General features: G+C 46.3%; 1 protein-coding gene across 1 annotated transcript in view; it reads left to right on the top strand.

The window, feature by feature from the left end:
- PRDX3 (peroxiredoxin 3) overlaps window positions 1–18054 on the top strand; it is a 104409-nt gene that overhangs the window by 72936 nt on the left and 13419 nt on the right. The window contains exon 6 of the mRNA XM_086922930.1: window positions 14498–14663. Within this exon, the coding sequence (XP_086779056.1) occupies window positions 14498–14663 (166 nt within the window). The remainder of the gene's footprint in view (window positions 1–14497; window positions 14664–18054) is intronic.

Genomic DNA, 18054 nt, shown 5'->3' with positions numbered 1-18054 from the left:
CTCAACAAACTCCAGACCGTGCAAAACGCGGCTGCCAGAACCTTACTCTCTATTTCCAAATTCACATCTGTCTCCCATCACATCAAAGAGCTCCACTGGCTCCCAATCAGGAGCCGAATAAAATTTAAGTCTCTTTGCATAGCCTACAAGACCCTTAACCACCCAGGGCCTAAGTTCCTAAAAGAAGCTCTACGCCCGTTGGAGCATCGCAGAACTCTTCGATCCTCCACAGCTTTCATGCTGTCTGTCCCTCGGACAAAAAAGGCGACTTGGGGAGACAGGTGCTTCACTACAGCCACTGCTAAATTGTGGAACAGCCTCCCACTGCATATCAAAACCGCCCCCACGCTCCTCAAATTACGAAAAAGCCTCAAGACATGGCTTTTCTCCTCTGCCTAACCACCCCGTCAAAGTGTAGGGATTTCTGTGATCACCAGCGCCGAGACACCTGTATGGGTATTTGCGCGCTTTAAAAATTGCAAAAATAAAATAAATAAATAAATAAATGATAGCTGCATACATTAATGAGTGAAAGGGTGAATGGATAGATGCATGGATGAATGAGTTTAAGGCTGGATGGATAGATGGATGAATCAGTGGAGTGAAACAGTAGATACATGGATGAATGAGGGATGGATGGATGGATGGATGGATGGATGTGTGAAAGAATGGTAGGATAAGTGCACGGGTGAATGAAGGGATGGGTGAGTGGATGGATAGGTTGAAAGTGGATTGATGAGTGAAAGGATGGACGGCTTATTGAAAGGGTGGATTACCCCAGTATTGGAACTTTCATAGATTCCCATGCTTTGTATCATTCCCCGTCGTCGGAATGGGAGTCTCGGTAACAAAAATACCATAGCTGTAGGTACAAAAGACAATGGAGAAAGGCCTAGGCCTCATTATCTTTTGTAGCATATCACCCTCTTTGTGCAAAAGAGACCAAACTTTGGCCTCAGCCAATCAGAAGTGCCTCACCACTTAGAACCTTCCTGAAGGAACCTCAGAGCCTCAGATTTTCTACCGCACGTTGTGCTAGGGAGTCTCCTTTGAGCTCTGCTCAACTTCTACTCTTCTAAAGGTTTTCTTCAGGTTTTTTCTTCAGGATTTTCTTCAGGATCTTTCAGATTCTCTTCAGGATTGTTGCTGCCTGGAAGATGTCGGAAATTGAGAAGAAAAAAGCACTTTTCAAGCCTTGTTCCTCCTGTGGCAAGAAAAGGCTTTTTGTGGAGGATAAGCATAAGGACTGCATTTATTGCCTCTATCCTGACCACCAGGTGGCTGGCTGTAAGGATACTGTCTCCAGTGACAGTGAAGATGCTGGATCGATGGCTTCTACTAGAAGGTCAGTGAAAAGGGGTAGGGGTTCCCCTTCTTCTTCTGTGGGACGATCTTCTAAGGCCTCAAAAAAGACCCCCAGTGAGTCTGAGAGCCCAGGTCCCAGCAAATCTCCTCACGGAAGTGTAAAGGAGAGGGATGGACCTTCTATGCAGTCTACAGGTGCGAAGACTTCCACAGCCTTCAAAACACCTTCATGCCAGTCTTCTGAGAGGACTTCTAAGCCCTCGACGACAAAGACGTCGACAGCGGGAGGCCCGTCGACTAGAACATCGAAGGCTCCGTCAACTGGAGGTTCGTCGACGTCGAGACCGTCGACGGCGGAGTCCTCACCGTCGACGGAGAAACTAAAGGCGCCGACGACTAAGGTACCAGCTTCACTGGTGTCGACGAAGGAGCCGTCGACGACGAAAGCCCCGTCGACGTCGAAGACCTCGTCGACGTCGAAGACCCCGTCGACGACGAAGGCCCCGTCGACGACGATGACAACGGTGTCGACGACGAGAGTCCCGTCGACGGCGATGACGACGGTGTCGACGACGGCGGTCTCATCGACGACTACTACGGTGACTATGACGACAGTTGGTGTGTCCACAGTGTCGTCGTCGACGACGTCCACGACCCCTATTTTGACGGCGTGTATACAACTGTCGACTACGGAACCCACGATCTTGTCCACAGAAAAGCGTATCACCATTTCTGTGACTCGGATCACACCGGAGATGACCTCTCCAAGGACAGTGTCCCCTCTGCTACCAACAATGCTCCTGCAAGAGGGACAATCAGAGGAAGATGACCAAGATGCATATAGCTATGCCAATAGTCCTTCGCAACTGTTTGTCAAATGCCAAGACACTGACTCAGAGGGCGAATATACCCACGAGGAGCATGGTCATAGTCAACAGCAACAGCAGCAATCTGACCAGGAAATGGTTTCGGTGCCAACATCTTTCCTACAGGATCTACATAGGATGCTACAGGACTATAAGTCTAGGGCAAGTAGACCTTTGCCAAATACATCAACGCCTGCTACGCCTTCAAGGGTTCAGGCGTCATTGGTGCCACCTACTCTCTCGGCTCCAACCTCTCCACAGCCTCAAGCAGCCGTCCCTCAGGATTCCTCTGGGTTACCAAGATCACATGATGTTGATGAATCCTCGGATGAGGATCAGAAGTCGGATCACGTCTCTAATCCCGACATGGAATATGATGAGTACGTTATTGACAATCCCGCATCACCAAATCCGGACCCGGCGGACTCCCCGCCAGCGGATATTGGAGGTTTCCATCAGCTAATGGAGAGAGCGGCAGCAAGATTTAAATTCACAATGCCTAAAGTCACCACAGATTGTTTCTTATATGACTTTAAAGAACCCTTTCGAAAAACTGCCAGGTCTATTCCAATCGTGGATCACCTATGGAAAGAGGGCATAAAAACCATGACACACCCGGCGACGGTGGTGCCGGTGCTACCGCGTCTGGGAAAAAAAGTACAAGGCGACTGATGATGCCCCAGCGGCCTTGACAGGTCATCCAAGACCAGACTCTGTGATCTCGCAGGCAGCGCAGAGGAAATCGCGCAACCCTTCAGCTCCGCTGACAACTCCTCCGGACAAGGAAGGTCGGAGGTTAGATAACGTGGGGAAAAGATTCTCAGCGATGGCAAGTTTGCTGGTGCGAGCAGCTAATGCCTTAGCCATCCTGGGTAGGTACGACCGTCAACTCTGGTGCGATGTCTCCCCGTATCTTGACCAGCTGCCTCCTGAATCTATGACGGAGGCGAAGAAGGTTTTGCAGGAGGGAGAAGCGACGTCGATGGAAATCATCGATTGCGCAATGGATATTGCCACTACAGCGTTTCGTTCACTGGCTGGAGCAGCAGTGCTCCGTTGCCAAGGGTGGCTTAAAGCTACTTGGTTCCGCCCGGAGGTCCAGAATAAAGTGTTGGATCTCCCCTTTGATGGAGAAGCTCTATTCGGCAAGCTCATTGACGACACCCTGCAAGATATTAAAAAAGACACAGAGACCGCTAGGTCTTTAGGAACACTCCAATACAGGAAGTCCCCCTTCAAGGGCTCCAGAGGCAGGGGTGGTACTTATAGAGGATCCTTCCAACAGCAACGTTATTCCAACACAGGATCCAGTTCCCAGCAACACCGCCAATCTTACCAACAGCGGCAGGGCCAGTCTACCAACTACTCCAGGCCTTACGGTAAAGGAAAGCAGGGTGCGCGAGGACGAGATTCGTCCAAGCGCCAATAGCGGCCTCCTGGCTCTTCCTACTGGACCCTCCTCCAGGAAGTCATCAGTTGGAGGCAGGGTCAACAAATACCTTCACAACTGGTCCCTAATAACATCGGACCGTTGGGTGCTCAATATCATTCGGAAAGGGCATACCTTGGAGTTCACTCAAGTTCCGCCACCCAAGCCCCCGGCAGCCACTCCTTCAAAACACCAGCGTCTTCTTCGGCTCGAAGTTCAACAAATGCTCCGAAAAGGGGCGATAGAGCCAGTTCCATCGAACCAAAGAAACCAGGGATTTTATTCCAGGTTCTTCCTGGTGAAGAAAACGCTCGACAAGTGGCGCCCCATTTTAGACCTCAGGGGGCTAAACACCTATCTCATTTCTCTGTCCTTCAGGATGGTGTCCCTCCAGGACATCTTGAAGCTAATCAACCCAGGGGATTACATGGCCACACTCGATCTCGAAGATGCCTATTTTCACGTTCCGATTCACCCAGCACACAGAAGGTTTCTGCGCTTCACAGTAGCCAAGAGCCATTACCAATTCAGGGTTTTACCCTTTGGACTCCGCTCAGCCCCAAGAATATTCACGAAGGTGCTGGCTCCAGTAGCAGCTTTCCTGCGGAGGCACAACTTTCAAGTCTTCCCCTATCTGGACGACTGGCTACTGAAAGCTCCGTCCAGAGAGGCAGCGCTACAGGCGGTTCAAGCATGTACCAATTTATTCCAAAACCTGGGTCTCACTCTAAACGACGAGAAATCTTGCCAGATCCCGTCCAGAAGAGCCCGGTTTCTGGGAGCCATCTTGGACTCAAAGCTTTCACGAGCATTTCCTACTCTGGAAAGGAGGCACAAATTACAGTCGATGGCCCAAGACTTACAAACAAAAAAGTCTCTTTCAGTTCGCCGCTACAAGTCTCTGCTGGGAGTAATATCATCGTGTATTCCACTGATCCCCCATTGCAGACTGAGGATGCGTCCCTTGCAGGAACAACTGGACAATCAATGGCGGCAAGTCCACGGTTCCTTCGACGACAGAGTGGCTATCACTCCGGAGATGAAGAATGCGGCCCTATGGTGGACAGACCTAGACAACTGGTCCCAAGGCCTATCCTTCGCAAGCGACCCGTCTCCACAAGTGATAACGACGGACGCGTCGCTGGAAGGTTGGGGAGCAGTACTACAGGACCTTCATGTCAGTGGTCATTGGTCACCCCAGGAAAAATGCCTCCACATCAACCTGTTAGAACTCAGGGCGATACGTCTGGCTCTGCAAGCGTTTCTTCCTCGCCTGGAAGGTTCACAAGTGCTAATCAGGACGGACAACACCACGGCCATGCACTATGTGAACAAGGAAGGAGGGACCAGATCGCGTCCATTGTCACAAGAGGCCCAACAGGTTTGGGAATGGGCGATCCGACACAAAATGTCCCTGATGGCAGAACACTTGCCTGGCGTCCTCAACGAGAACGCCGACAGACTGAGCAGGTCATCCTCGGTCAGCCACGAATGGGAGTTGAATCAGGACGTCTTGGAACAAGTCTTAAGCCGGTGGGGAAGACCGGACATCGACCTGTTTGCCACCCCGACCAACAAAAAATGCCGGTCTTACGCAAGCAGGCTTCCCCATCCAAATTCTCTGGGAAATGCCCTTTCGATTCCCTGGTCGAAGACATTTGTCTACGCTTTTCCTCCCATTCCTCTGATACCGCGACTAATCAGGAAATTCAAGGTGGAACCGTGCAGGATGATCCTGATAGCCCCGGCTTGGCCGAGGCAGTTCTGGTTCACGGAGCTCCATCTGTTGTCGATTGCTCCTCCTTTACCTCTCCAAATTCTGCCGGATCTTCTCACGATGTCCGAAGGACAGATTTTGCATCCAGATCCTCAGTCGCTACACCTGACTGCATGGCTCCTGAGCAGCGAGAATTTATGAACTTTCCTTTATCAAAGGAAGTTAGGGAAGTTTTGTCCCAAGCAAGGGCCCCTTCAACTAACAAAACTTACCGCCTTAAGTGGAGAAGATTCTGTTGTTGGTGTCGACAGCAACACATTGATCCATTCAATTCCAAACCTCATCAGGTCCTCCCTTACCTACTGTCCTTGGCCAAGTCTGGTCTAGCCCATTCATCAATTAAAGTCCATTTGGCTGCTTTGTCACGATTCAGAAGGACGGAATCTGGACCTTCATTATGGTCTTCAAGGATAATCAAACAATTCCTTAAGGGCCTGTTCAGGGTCTATGCACCAGTGAGACCGCCTCCTCCAACATGGCATTTGAATCTGGTCCTTTCTCAACTCATGAAGGACCCTTTTGAACCAGTCCATCGTTCTGACATCAAATACCTTTCGTGGAAATTGGCTCTTCTCCTCGCTCTCACGTCGGCTCGGCGTGTAGGGGAATTACAGGCTTTGACCATTCAAGAACCTTTCCTTCAATTCAAGAGGAACACTGTCATCATGAGGACTAACCCTAGGTTCATGCCAAAGGTTCCCTCGGATTTCCATTTGAATGAACCGGTCATTCTGAAAGCATTTTTTCCTCAGCCTTCCACACCAGCGGAAAAAGCTTTGCATTCATTGGATGTGCAGCGATGCTTAAAGTTTTACTTACAACGTACTAAGGATTTTCGAAAATCTACCCAACTGTTTGTGGCCTTCGGGGGACAGAGTAAAAGCCTTCCACTGTCCAAACAGGGTGTTTCAAGGTGGATCACAAGCGCTATACTACATTGTCACAGGACTGCTGGTAAACCTCTGACGGGAAAGATACGAGCGCATTCCACAAGATCTGTGGCTTCCACCACAGCACTCTTCGCAGGGGTGCAAATTAAGGACATCTGCAGGGCTGCAACCTGGAGCAGCGTCCACACTTTTACCAAGCACTACTGCTTGGAATCTCTGCAACAAGAGGATGCAGCAGTTGGACAGGCTGTCCTGAGGAACCTCTTCCACTAATGGTGAGCTTTCCTTTCTTCCCACCTTCCATTTTTCACATTTTGTATCTAATGTCATGTTCTCTACTGTTATTATTTACAATGCAAAATGTGATTATCTTGCTAACTGCTTACTACTCTGATACAAAGCATGGGAATCTATGAAAGTTCCAATACTGGGGTAAGAAAACAAGTTACTTACCTGTAACTTTAGTTCCCCAGTATTGGTAACTTTCATAGATTCCCATGCGCCCACCCACCTCCCCGGGGAAAGCTCAGCCTACAGCACAGCTGGTGTCTCAGTACACAACGGCTACGAAAATCTGAGGCTCTGAGGTTCCTTCAGGAAGGTTCTAAGTGGTGAGGCACTTCTGATTGGCTGAGGCCAAAGTTTGGTCTCTTTTGCACAAAGAGGGTGATATGCTACAAAAGGTAATGAGGCCTAGGCCTTTCTCCATTGTCTTTTGTACCTACAGCTATGGTATTTTTGTTACCGAGACTCCCATTCCGACGACGGGGAATGATACAAAGCATGGGAATCTATGAAAGTTACCAATACTGGGGAACTAAAGTTACAGGTAAGTAACTTGTTTTCTTAATGGGTGAGAGAGTAGATGGAATAGATGGCTGGGTGCGTGGGTGGAAGGGTTGATAGGTGGACAGTTGAGTATAAAGGTGGATGGAGGGATTAGTGAAAGGGTGGATGGATATATGAGTGAAACGGAAGATGGACGGGTGAAAGGGTGGATGGAAGAGCGAAAGCATAAATGGAGGAAGTGAAAGGGTCGGTGGATAGATGAGTGTAAAGGAGGATGGATGGGGTGGATGGATGAGTGAAAGGGTGGATGGAGGGATGAGTGAAAGGGTGGATGAATAGGAGTGAAAAAGAGGCTGTGTGGGGTGAAAGGATGGATGGATGAGCAGCTTGGCCAATTTTTGTCACTGCCTTATTAACATCTCCTCCTGGATGACGTCTAACAGTCTTAAACTTAATACAGATAAGACGGAAGTCTTGTTCTTTAATCAGAAGTCCCCTCTCTCCCCTTCGCTCTGGTGGCCGACGGAACTTAATCCCCCACCTGCTCCGGCTCAAACAGCTCGTAATTTGGGCTTTCAATTTGACTATCTTGCAAAAACCATATCAATAAAGTGACTTCAGCCTGTTTTGGCAAACTTCGCATGATCAGAAAAATTTCTCCATATCTCCCTCCTGATTCCCGTAGTACGGTTGTCCATGCCCTGATCACCTCTCATTTGGACTATTCAAATAGCCTGTATGTTGGGGCTCCAGCATACCAGATCCATCAATTGCAGATCGTGCAGATTGTGGCTGCTAGGCTAATTGGTAACATCGCCTATCGCCACTCTATTTCTCCATACTTGAGGAAGCTGCATTGGTTGCCAGTGACCCGACGTATTCAATTTAAAGCAATGGTCTTTGCTTTCCGTGCCCTCAATGGCCTTGGCCCGGTCTATCTGCAAAATAGGCTTAAACCTGTTCATTCAATTAGAAATCTTAGATCTAACAATCTCAGTCTTCTTGCCACCCCTTGGTTTCAGCGATCCAGAATGGGAGGCAGGTCCTTTACTGTAGGGGCCGCCAAACTCTGGAACAGCCTCCCATTAGAGCTCAGGCTGGCCTAATCTGAATCACTGTTTCGCAATAAATTAAAAACCTGGCTGTTTTCCAGTCCCTAGCCGCTGCCATCTTTATTCGTAATCAGCTGTCTGCAGCGCCGGGACACCCCCGTTGGGGGTAGCCGTGCGCTTCTAAATAAAATAAAAGGATGGATGAGTGAAAGGAAGGCGGGATGGATCAGTTGGATCAATAGGTTTGGAGATGGCAGGATAAGTTTGAACAGGGGCTTCGTGAACGCCCGCTTTAGCAGCTACAGTAGAGGTGGAGCTCTTGATGGGCCTCTTCTGTCTGCAGCTCAGCAGACAAAGATTCGTAATTAATGTGAAGGATGAATGGATGTGTGCGTGAATGGATGAGTGAGTGGAAGTGTGGCTGGCTGGATGGATGGATGGATGGATGGATGGATGAATGAGTGACCGGGATGGTTGAGTGACGGGGATGGTGGATGGACAAAGGATGTTATAATGAAGGAAAGGGTGAATGAGTGGATAGGTTACAGGGTGTAAGGATTAGAGAGCGAAAGGATGGATGAGTATATAGGATAAATTGATGGATGGATGGATGGATTGATGGATGGGTCGAAGGGTGGGTGGAAGGATGAGTGAAATGGAGGGTGGATAGATGAGTGAAAGGGAGGGTGTATGGATGAGCGAAATAATGGATGGATGGTTGAAATGGATAGGTTTGGAAGATGGATGGGTAGGTTTGGATATGGATGAGAGAATGGACTGATGGATGAACAGATGGACGAACAGATTGGTGAAAGGCTAATGGATAAAAGAATGAATGGGTGCCAATGTAAAGGTGAAATGCTAGATATCAGTGGGTGAAAGGATGAATGGATAGATGCTTAGATGGAAGAGACGAGAGCTATTCTGTCAACGATTCCAATGACTTTTTTTGCTTGCTTGGTGTCATAAGAACTTTGGATCAACGTGGGGGGTATTTACATTTTCTGGTTACTCACTTGGCCTACACTATGCTCCTTTCTCTACCTTGGGATTATCAGGTAGGCATGGTGCTGTATGCCAGCGCGTTCTTACTAGACCGCTAGTATTTGGTCTCATAAAGGCCACATTGCCATAGAAATTCCTGGCACTGAACAAAACTACTTTATAAAAGAGCAGAATGCTGTGACACAATGAAGCCAGCTCACAGATAGGAAGAGATTGCATTTTATTAAAAACAAAATGTCTTGGTTAACACAGATGGAATTAGGGGCTCAAATGTAAAAGTCACGAAAGTGCACCAATGATATATGTCCTTGTATTAATGCAGATTTAAGTTTTTCATGAATTCACATGAATTTCCTTAAGTAGGCCAGGAAACCGTAGTTCTAAAAAATATTTGAGAATTGCATCTTAGCATGAGCAAATATGAATATGCCCCAGCAGAAATCTGTTGTGTGTTTACAAGTTCACTTTTTCTCCAACCACGTTTTTCCCAACCCTGGAAGAAACTTTACTTCTGCCATGATCAGGGGTAAATTGCCGACATTTCTCAGTATGGGAAAAGAGCTGGTGAAAAACTCCAATTCAAATCCTGCTATAGTATTAGCCTGACTTAACCAGAGAGGCTATTATCAGTGCTCTTCTATAAAGAGATTGCAGCCATTATTTGACGGCGCTCTACATGTTACCAAAGGGACACATGGATTTTTTTACAGGACATGTAGATTTATGAAGCTACTTGTCCCATGGACAAGTACATATTTCATTAAATTCCACACGCCTGAGTACCATATTGACTTTCCTGAAAACGAAGAAGTTTGGTTTCAAACTTCTCAGCACATTAAACCCACACTGATGCCAGTGTGGGATTTAATGAAACATGCACACAGAGGGCATCTTAGAGATGCCCTTGAAAAATGACCTAACAATAGTGTCAAGGCCGAGTGGCAGCTCCCCAGCTGCCACCACCAGACATGTTTCTGGACCCCTAGGTCGAGAGCCTGCTGCTCTCGGGGGTCTGAAACAATGCACATCCTGGGACGAGCTACCAATCCGTCTCACTCAGGATGAACAGGGTCCACGAAGGGGAAGCCTCAAAGGCTTACCGCCTTCGTGAGCTTCCCCAGGCCTTTTGCTGCTTCCAGCAACTGGTCTTCACCAGTTCTGGCACCTACTTTGGGCAGGAGAACCGGTCGGAAAACAAAGCGAGGAAGGGAGGTGTGCCCACCTTTGCTAACCCCACTCCTCAAGTGGGGCGAGGCAAGGTGAAGCACAACTCTCAGTCCCCGCCATCTTGCAGATGGGGGACCCAGTCAAACAGAGTTGTGGCTAAATAGGGGGTGTACCCACCCCAAGGAAGGGACCCATTGGTCCCAACCTTTTACTTACCTGTGAAGCTCCATAACCTAGTATTTAGGGGCATTCCAGAACCTTGCCTCCTCAGACACGAAACTACAAGAAGGACCGAACAGCCGTGCCGAAGCTAAGAGGACGACAACACCCACTGACTTGGCCCCAGCCCTACCGGCCTGTCCCCACCTCGAATCTGCAGAAGCAAAACTGATGTGTCCTGCAGCCAGCAACCTCAAGAACCTAGAGGACCTGCCCTGCGTTCCAAAGAAAAGACTTTGTCTCCTGTGAACACCGGATTTGTTAATCCACAGACTCCAGTTCCGACAAAATCCGCGAGTCTGGACCACTCTGCACCCGTTGCTTATGGCCTGAGTTTGAGTGGCCCAACACCACGAGGAGGTATCCCCGGCGATCCTGACCCTAGATCCAGTGAGCCCGGACCTGCCTTAAGCCTCCAGCCGACGCCTGCAGCCTCAATCCGGAGGGTCCCCCCAACCGTGAACAGGAGTTGGTAAGAAGATCCGACCTTAAAAGACACCCCTGCACCCAATGCCCCACGGCCTTGGGTGGCCCAATCGACTGTGGCTAGCCAACCCCCAGCATCACAACTTACCACTCCAAGTGGTGTTTGCTCCCAGAAGACCTTCGTCCCAGAGCTTGGAGTTGGTTTGCAAACCGGAGAATCCCCATTGAAAGTAACAGGGCACCCAACGCCAAACCTTGTACCCGGTCGTTCTAGTGCCTCTGAGGGTGTACCTTTTGGTGCTTACTTGAACCCCCAATTGCCCTAAGTCCAGGAGCTTTGCTCCACCAACCGGAGGCTCCCTGCCCCCCATTGGATAACATTTGGCCTCAGCACTCTGTACCCGGCCGCCTAGTGCCGCTGAGGGTGCTTTGAGAGTGCATTCTCGACCCTGGCGGACCCCCGAGCCTAACCAACTCCCACTACAAAGTACTTACCTGTTAATCGATAAACTATTTCCTTCCATATGATAACATGGACTGTTTACTATGAAAGTGTGGAGTTGGAAAATCTATAAAAGTCTATACAACTGTGTACAAATAACAAACTTATTTACCTACCTATATACAGGAAATGTCCCAGTGCAGTATCCAGGTATACTACACTGTGTAAGAAAAGTAATCTGTAAAGTAATATACATGATCTACTCTTGAAAAGTGTTTACAAAGTCTATGTACAATATTTCAAGGTATTGCATTTCCAGTTATTCTGCTGTAACCAAAGTATGTATACAACTGCAATTCTATCTGTATTGTTACTGCAAAGTATAAATCAGTTACCTGTGTCAGGCTTCCTTGGTTCTAAGAAATAAATATAACTAAATAATATTTTCATACAAAGCAAATTGGTCTGAGTTCAGTCTTTGAGGGGCAGATTTATGTTGGTAATGCGCCATGATTGCGTCATGCAACTGCGGCGTAAGCGTGGCGCATCCCTATGACCAATTTACGTGACTCATCTAGGCAGATGCGTCACGTTGTAAAGCCCTGCGCCACATGTGGGCGTTCCGGCGCAGGGTGGGCGTTCTGGGGCAAGTGCGCCTCGCAAAAGTGGATAAGTGAAATCTATAAGATTTCACTCAGTCACTTACAGGCCAATGCTGCGTCAAAACCCTGCGCCTGCTTGAAGCAGGCGTAAGGCTTGAGGCAGCATTGGACAGATAGGGCACCCCCGAGCCTTGCTGGAGTTGCGTCGCGCTTGCGACGCAACTCCAGCAATGCGCCACCTTTACGGCACAGATGCGTCACGCATCTGTGCCGTTTTTGCACCATGGTGCGCCGCATTGTAAATGCGGCGCACCATGGGTGGCGGAGCTGCGGCGCAAAATAACTGGTGCATCCCTGGGGATGCGCCAGTTATCATAAATCTGCCCCTGAATGTGTGAAATCATTTGCTGATTGTCTGCAACAAATGCTTAACACTACCCTCTGATAAAGCCTCACTGCTCGTCCACACTACCACAAGTAGAGAGTACGATGCTATCTACTTTTACCTCTGCCTACCGTTTTGGTCCCACTGGACTCTGTGCACACTGTACCTCATTTTGGTATAGTATCTACAGAGCCAGCCTCCTACAAAGAACAAGTTCTAAATCTGGCATAGTGTATTGGATTGTAAAATGTATACAAGTCTGTTATGCAAAAGCTAATCCCGTTCTCCCAATCTCTCCAAAAGCTCACTCTGCTCGCAAAAAAGGAGCTACTATGGCTTTCCTAGGAAATATACCCATGGCTGACATGTAAGGCAGCTACATGGACCACACTGCACAAATTTACCAAACATTACTTTGTAGATGTCATGGCTCGTCAACAAGCCAATGTAGGCCAAGCGGTTCTACACACATTATCGCTTTGAGAGGAAAGCGGTTTTACAGTCTATTCTAAGCATGTGTATCTACAGTGGCAAATGCCATCAAACAGTAAGTGTTACTTACCCTTTAAGCATCTGTTTGTGACATGTAGTGCTGTAGATTCACATGCATGCACCCTTCTCCCTGGAAACATGTGGGGGTTGCACTTATCGTACTTGCATTATATTTCTATGGTCATCTCACTAGGATACATCCTCCTTTACACTCCATCCTCGTCCACCAAGCGGAAAACCATATAACATTGGAGTAGAGGACCATGCGCATTGCATGCATGCAAGAGGAAGGGTGAAGGAACCTCGTGACTCAAAAGACTTCTTTGAAGAAAAACAATTTTCAGACTTCCAAACCCAACACTAGATGGCAAACTTATGTGTAGCATTTGAATCTACACTACAGCACTACACAGATGCTTACAGGGTAAGTAACATGTGGCATATCTCTCTCTATCTGTATGTATGTATGTATGTATGTATATATATATATATATATATATATATATATATATATATATATATATATATATATATATATAATATAATATACACACACAACGGTTTCAGGGATGTTCTAGTTAGGTTCTGAATTTACACACACAAAACCATAGAAATTCAGCAGTTCTAGTTCACGTTATCTAAAGAAAACTATAACTCGTGCCCCAAGGTAACTATAACTCTCGTCCTGGCAGACAGTTTTTTTCATGAATTTTATAGTAAATGTTAGTGATATTAGAAATGGTGTCATAGAAAATGTCATGACTAATGTAATATGTGGGGTAATTACCAGTGCATAGCGAGGGCGTGAGATATAGACCATGTCATGAGTGATGTAATATGTGAGGTCATAAGCAATGCATTGCATGGGATTAAGTTATAGTTGGCTCAGGTAACTTTAACTGCTGAATTTCACTGGTTTTGTACGAGTGAAATCTAAGCCTAACTATAACGTCCCTGTAACCTTTGGTATTTTCAGTGAATTTCTAAGGTTTTTCAAATTCTATTTCGTAACTATAACGTCCTTGCAACCTTTTGTTTTTTTGGTGAATTTCTATGGTTTTTTAACTAGTAGTCTCATTTGGAGAGTGGTAGAGAAAGGGGAGAGTACCTCTAACCAGCACTCAAGAATCCCGCTGTAAGGGACTTACTTGAGGTAACAGGAGTGCCTCTTGCCCCCCAAGGTCCCTCATCAGCAAAGGGGACTTCATCCCCAACCAACAGTAACAAACAGCACTCTAGCCCACACTAATTTGACCATGCAGTCTTGATGTACAAATCAGTGGTCTGTATCTAAATTCTGTAAATTGATGTAAAGACATCTTTGTTATACAAATGTTCAAAATTTTAATAGCCTTGTATCGAATGGTGGCACTGCGCGTGTTGAAAGTGGTGCTGTTTAGGAAACAAATACATTAGAAATTTGGCAGGTAACTCATTACAAAGTTCCCATTGACTATGCTTACCACAAATTTAACTTTCTCCTTCATCAATGCTTTAAACATCTATAAGCACAAGCTATCCCAACTGTGTCTAGTTTCCACTAGCTATATTTTCCAATTGTTTTGAGGATAGTTGCACTGTTGCTATAAGAAATTTTTGTGAAAACTTGCAGTGTCATTTAATGTACTTGGTTCTTTTTCTTTTCACACAGGGGGCTCTTCATTATTGATCCAAATGGCATTGTGAAACATTTGAGTGTGAATGACCTCCCAGTTGGCCGCAGTGTGGAAGAAACACTGCGCCTGGTAAAAGCCTTCCAGTATGTGGAGACACATGGGGAGGTGTGCCCTGCTAACTGGACCCCAGATTCCCCAACGGTATGTAATGGAGTGGCTGAGAAATGCTGGATGTATTTGAATGCTGGTGCCACAGTCCTTGTAGATAGGAACATCATGAAAGAGTGAAGGCTCACAATTTCAATTGGTTCCAAACAATGTTACATACTGAACACAAAGCACAAGCAGGATGAGCTTGGTATAGCAACATGGTGGGCTGTGGTATTTTGCTATGTAAGGCTCTGTTACACTCTATATAACACTCATGTACAACAAACCTCTGAAATGGAACTGATTGGCTACACCATCTTTTACTTCCCTTGGGATTTTATTTTTTATTTATTGGATCTATTATAGTGCATTTTATCAAAAGCGTTGTACAAAACCTATCCAAACAAAACCAGTAAACAAATTAAACAGGCAATAACACAGCCATGGTCCTGGTCAAGAAGTTGAGGAGGTAGTAAAAAAAAGTTGTTTGGCAATTTTTAAATGTTTTTATTAAAGTTTTTCTGTATGAAACAAATAATTTGGCAGTGGAGAACTTGTACCAAGTTGTACATGTTCATATTTAGCGCGCTAGATTACAAAACATTAATAAGGAGTACAACAGTGGCAGACTATCATATGATGGAGGGTAATCGATGTCCATCTACATATATCTGCACTAGAACATTTCATCTGCCCACATATTCCAGGATAGGTGTTATCAGCAGTCGCACACTCGCTAGCAGCACCATTTTTGATTCAGTATGTATGTAAATGGCCGACTTCGCTGTGTTTTGTTCTGAGTGGTATTCCCCAAAAAGTGAGTAGCTGTCTCTGGAGGGCGTTAAAAGGATGTATCTCCATAGAAGCTACAATGCAGAGCACTTTTGGGATTCAGCCCTCTGTCTCCATGAAGGCATTGAGAATTTCCACCCATAGGTCTGCATTGCATTTTCTACGATTCCCCTACTGTTCCTCAGCTAGTCTGGTGACACCCTCGCCCAGGGCTACACCTCGTGCCTCCATCTACTGTGAGGTGGACCTAGCGGAGGTTTCCAGTGTCTTGTATATCACTATATCCAATAACTAGGGCCAGGTCTAAGAATCTGTTGCCCTCTTTTTTTAATCTTCAGTTGTGTATAAGAATGCAGATCTCTAGAACGTATAGTTTGCATCTCCTCAGGATGCGCTCCATATTCCCCACTGCCTTGGTCCAGAACATCAGCACTACAGGGCATGTGAATAAAATCCATGTCTGTCTGGGCATAGTGGGGGCAACATGTGGTCTCTGTTTGTATTATACCATTTAGCCTATGTGTAAGTCTGATCTAAGAAGCTGAATTGCGTGTATTTGTAACGTGTGTTCAGAGATATCCTGTGTACCCTCTCCATGGCCTGCGCCCTATCTTTTCCTCTGAACGGTCAACCCAAGGCACAAATCCTAAAAAAAGAAGTGAAACGACTAACCAAGTTGGGTGCAAGTGACCTCATGGCGGTTGACATCACACGTGGCATTACAACCCATGACCTCCCAGGAAGTGACAGCAGATCGTAAGACCTCACATATATGTAGCAGGTCTATCATGAGTACATTTGAGCGCATTACAGTATTTAATGAGCGCATTACAGTATTTAACAAATTAGATTTTGCGTTGGGGTTGTACCAAAAAATTTACACAACCCTGATGCAAAATCTGGGCCTCAACTTGTCCATTTTTATTTAAAACTTTTTACTAACAAAGCTCCAGAGACCATACCATACAAAAGCAATGCCATAAGTACATCAGTTATTGAACACAGAGAATCAATGACCACACATTAATGAATAGAGCGGGCAGGTGTGCGATCTCCCGACACATTGCTAGTCTCCCACTCCCAGCCCTCTATACCTTCGCCACAGCAACCACACAACTTGTACATTTATTTTTTTAACCCTGTTATAAAGAAGTTGGCAACAAGGAGAAATGTGGCAGTAAATCTGTTATGCTTAATTGGTTGCATAGAATTTAAAATACCTTATGTGGCGGGCCAGCTAAATCTCTGGTAATAATAATGGTAAAGTTACTTTGGAGGATAATGTATATAACTAAGATCTGTTTTGTCTAGTCCCAGTTTTGAATCAAAGTAGCACAGAGGCTTAATCTCTAGCAAAGCTCATAATGTAACATGCAGATGACACTTTATTTTGTGTAAATGGGTAAGTGGGTTATTGCTATTAATACAGAGATACTTTTGTTATTGGCAGTTCATAAATTGTAATTCTTCTATACCACAAAGAGCTACGAAGGACGTGTGACTCCTACACCTGCTAACCCTCACTGTCTTATTTAACAAAACCTGTACATTGATTTGCACACATATGATTAATTGTAATTGTAGAATGTGTACGTGTGATGTGACACCCTGCATTGGTGCAAGTAGTGCTAAAATTAAATAAAACAAAATAGTGGTATTCAAATTATTTGAATAAATACTGTCAGACCAACACATCTGACATTGCAACAGTGCATGCATATCTTGCCCCAGTATTGGAACTTTCATAGATTCCCATGCTTTGTATCATTCCCCGTCGTCGGAATGGGAGCCTCGGTAAATAGAAAAAAACCATAGTAGTAAGCACAAAGTGAAAAAATAGGCCTAGGCCTCATCTCATTTTGTAGCTTATCTACCTCTTTTTGTAAAAGAGACCAAAATTCTGCAGCAGCCAATCAGAGGAGCCTCACCCCATAGAACCTTCCTGAGAGAAGCTCAGAGCCTCAGATTTTCTACCGCACGTTGTGCAAGGGAGTCTCCATTGAGCTCTGCTCAGTTTTCTTCAGTTTTTTCTTGTTATTTCTTCAACTACTTGGATATTTTCTCATCATGTCGGAGAGGAAAGCCCTTTTTAGAGCCTGTGCCACCTGCTCCAAAAAGAGGTTGTTTGTCGAGGACAAACACGAGGATTGTATCTACTGTTTGTATCCGGACCATAAACCAACAGGCTGTCCGATTTGCAGATCCTTCTCAGCAAAGACCTTGAGGGACAGGGAAGGACGTCTCCTCACATGGCTTCAAAAGATGAAGGAACGGAAGGACATTGTCTCTTCGGACAGTGAGGGCTCCTCGTCGATGGTGTCATCCAGAAAGTCTCTGAAAAGGGGTAGGTCCCCCATTTCTACTTCAGACGAGTCCCGTCACAAGGCCTTACCAGGGACCTCTGATAGGTCTGACAGGCCGGCTGCCCAAAAATCTCCTCACCGAGGTGAAAAGGAGAGGCAGGGTAAGCCTGAGGAACAACAGCCCTCAAAAAAGGTGAGAAAGACTTCTACAATCTCTTCACCTCCCTCAGAGAAAGATCGAGGGGTCAAGAAGCCTGCAACTCCTGCTCAGGAGGTCGCTTCAGACAAGAAGCAGAAGTCGTCGACGAGTGTAAAAAAGGACAGCTCTGCCAAGGTTGCCTCGTCGA

This window comes from Lissotriton vulgaris, chromosome 5 (genome assembly GCF_964263255.1).
Source record: "Lissotriton vulgaris chromosome 5, aLisVul1.2, whole genome shotgun sequence".
NCBI lineage: Eukaryota > Metazoa > Chordata > Amphibia > Caudata > Salamandridae > Lissotriton > Lissotriton vulgaris.
Note: the sequence above shows the minus strand (reverse complement) of the source record. Positions and strands in the feature narration are given on the sequence as shown.